The 1,574-nt window shown below is 41.7% G+C and overlaps 1 protein-coding gene across 1 annotated transcript in view; it reads right to left on the reverse strand.

Moving 5' to 3' along the window:
* Window positions 1-116: 116 nt before the first annotated feature.
* The window catches only part of LOC118597889 (ribonuclease inhibitor-like), a gene marked incomplete at its 5' end in the record, with an annotated part of 3,381 nt that continues 1,923 nt past the window's right edge, over window positions 117-1,574 (reverse strand). Inside the window, 2 exons of the mRNA XM_036214967.1 lie at window positions 117-1,073; window positions 1,194-1,240. Coding sequence (XP_036070860.1) covers window positions 547-1,073; window positions 1,194-1,240 — 574 coding nt within the window. The remainder of the gene's footprint in view (window positions 1,074-1,193; window positions 1,241-1,574) is intronic.

A 1,574-nucleotide genomic window follows, 5' to 3' on the forward strand; every position in this document is an offset into this window, starting at 1 on the left:
GGAGTGAGTCTTAACATTACATATAACATAACATTCGCTTTATAAATCATTATTCTTGTACCAGCATATACTGTACAATCCCACAATGGAGAATCACACTAAGGATCTGTGGTACATATGTGTTCAGAACTATAGCTACTGATCCGTACGGATCACGGTTCAGCCATGATCCATTGCACCTCTACAAGGAATGCTGGTAGTTGAGGATGATAGTTTACTCAAAAATCCAGGGTAAAGCTGGTTAAACCAGAGGAACTGCAATCGTCAGTATAGAGTTGTTGGGTGAATCACCCGCAGCAGACAGGAACAGACGTAGCTTTATGGAGTTCTAAGCTTTATAAACGTTTCTGTAGTTGTAAAATGCTGTCCACAAATGTAAAATAAGTTTTCTATCTGCTAATGCTGGAATTACGGTTGCTTTCATCTCTGAAGGACTGGAAAAAGATGGCCACTTGGGGAGCTTAAAACAAAACGGATTGAAGGCACACATGTGGAAGCATGTCTGGATAAACTCTTCTGACTTATTCTAAAGGTCTTTACACCAACTCAGAGCAGATTCACAGAGGAGCCAAGTAAACTGAACCCAAATCCAGGATAAAGAGGTTCAGTGAATGTGGGGTTGAAGGTGTGGAGGGGGATCAGTGAGTGACCAGAAACTCTGAAGAAGGACAGAGTGTCAGCAAGACAGTCCACGTACACCGCCACTCTGTGAGAGGAGGAGGAGGAGGAGGAGAATGTTTGGTGGCCATTGTGCCACACTGAATAACCAAGATCATCAGAGCAGCTCAAACTCCAGGAATGACGGTTCAATCCAAACAAACAGTCTCCTCTCTCTCCTCTCCTCCCAATTCCTCTGGAACTCACTGATATGTGAACTTTTCCTTTCCACTCGACCTCCCAGTAGCTGCGACCGGTCAGAGCATCTCTGCACAGCAGCTGAGACCAACCATCAAATCTGTCTGAATGATCAGGGTATGAGTGAAGCTCCTCCAGTAAGGTCACTTTCTTGTTGCTGTCAGACACTTTGAGTTTTTTATTCACTGTGTTGGCGTCAATGCTGAGTTGACAGGAATCTGATGGAGAAAACAAACACAATCCAGGAGCAGTTATTGACCCATCGTCTGTTCCTTCATTGACACTTTGATGAGGATTCATGCAAGTACATGAAGACCCTGATGTCATGAATCACTTACATCTCCAGGGACCTGGTGTCAACCAACGGAGACCAGCAGGTTCCACTCTGAAAGAAGAAGGAGGCATCAGAGTTCTTCCTAAACATTTAAGCCAAGGTTTAGAGCAGGGGCTAGCAACCTTTATGACATGAAGTGCCAATTTGACATTTTTTTGAATATTATTTTTTTAAAAACTTATTCACATTTCATATTGACATTTGGCAGAACAGAAAGTAACTGAATGCAACTGAAAGAAAGATGAACTTACCAACTTACCTGAACTTATCAATCTTTACTTATTAAAAGCACTTTTCGTGTGTTGCAGCCCAGAGCACTTCACAATTAAAAACAAACAATAAAATACCAAAAAAAAATAATACTTTAAATCAACACTCCTATTCA

The sequence above is a fragment of the Oryzias melastigma genome, linkage group LG13 (assembly GCF_002922805.2).
Source record: "Oryzias melastigma strain HK-1 linkage group LG13, ASM292280v2, whole genome shotgun sequence".
NCBI classification, from domain to species: Eukaryota; Metazoa; Chordata; class Actinopteri; order Beloniformes; family Adrianichthyidae; genus Oryzias; species Oryzias melastigma.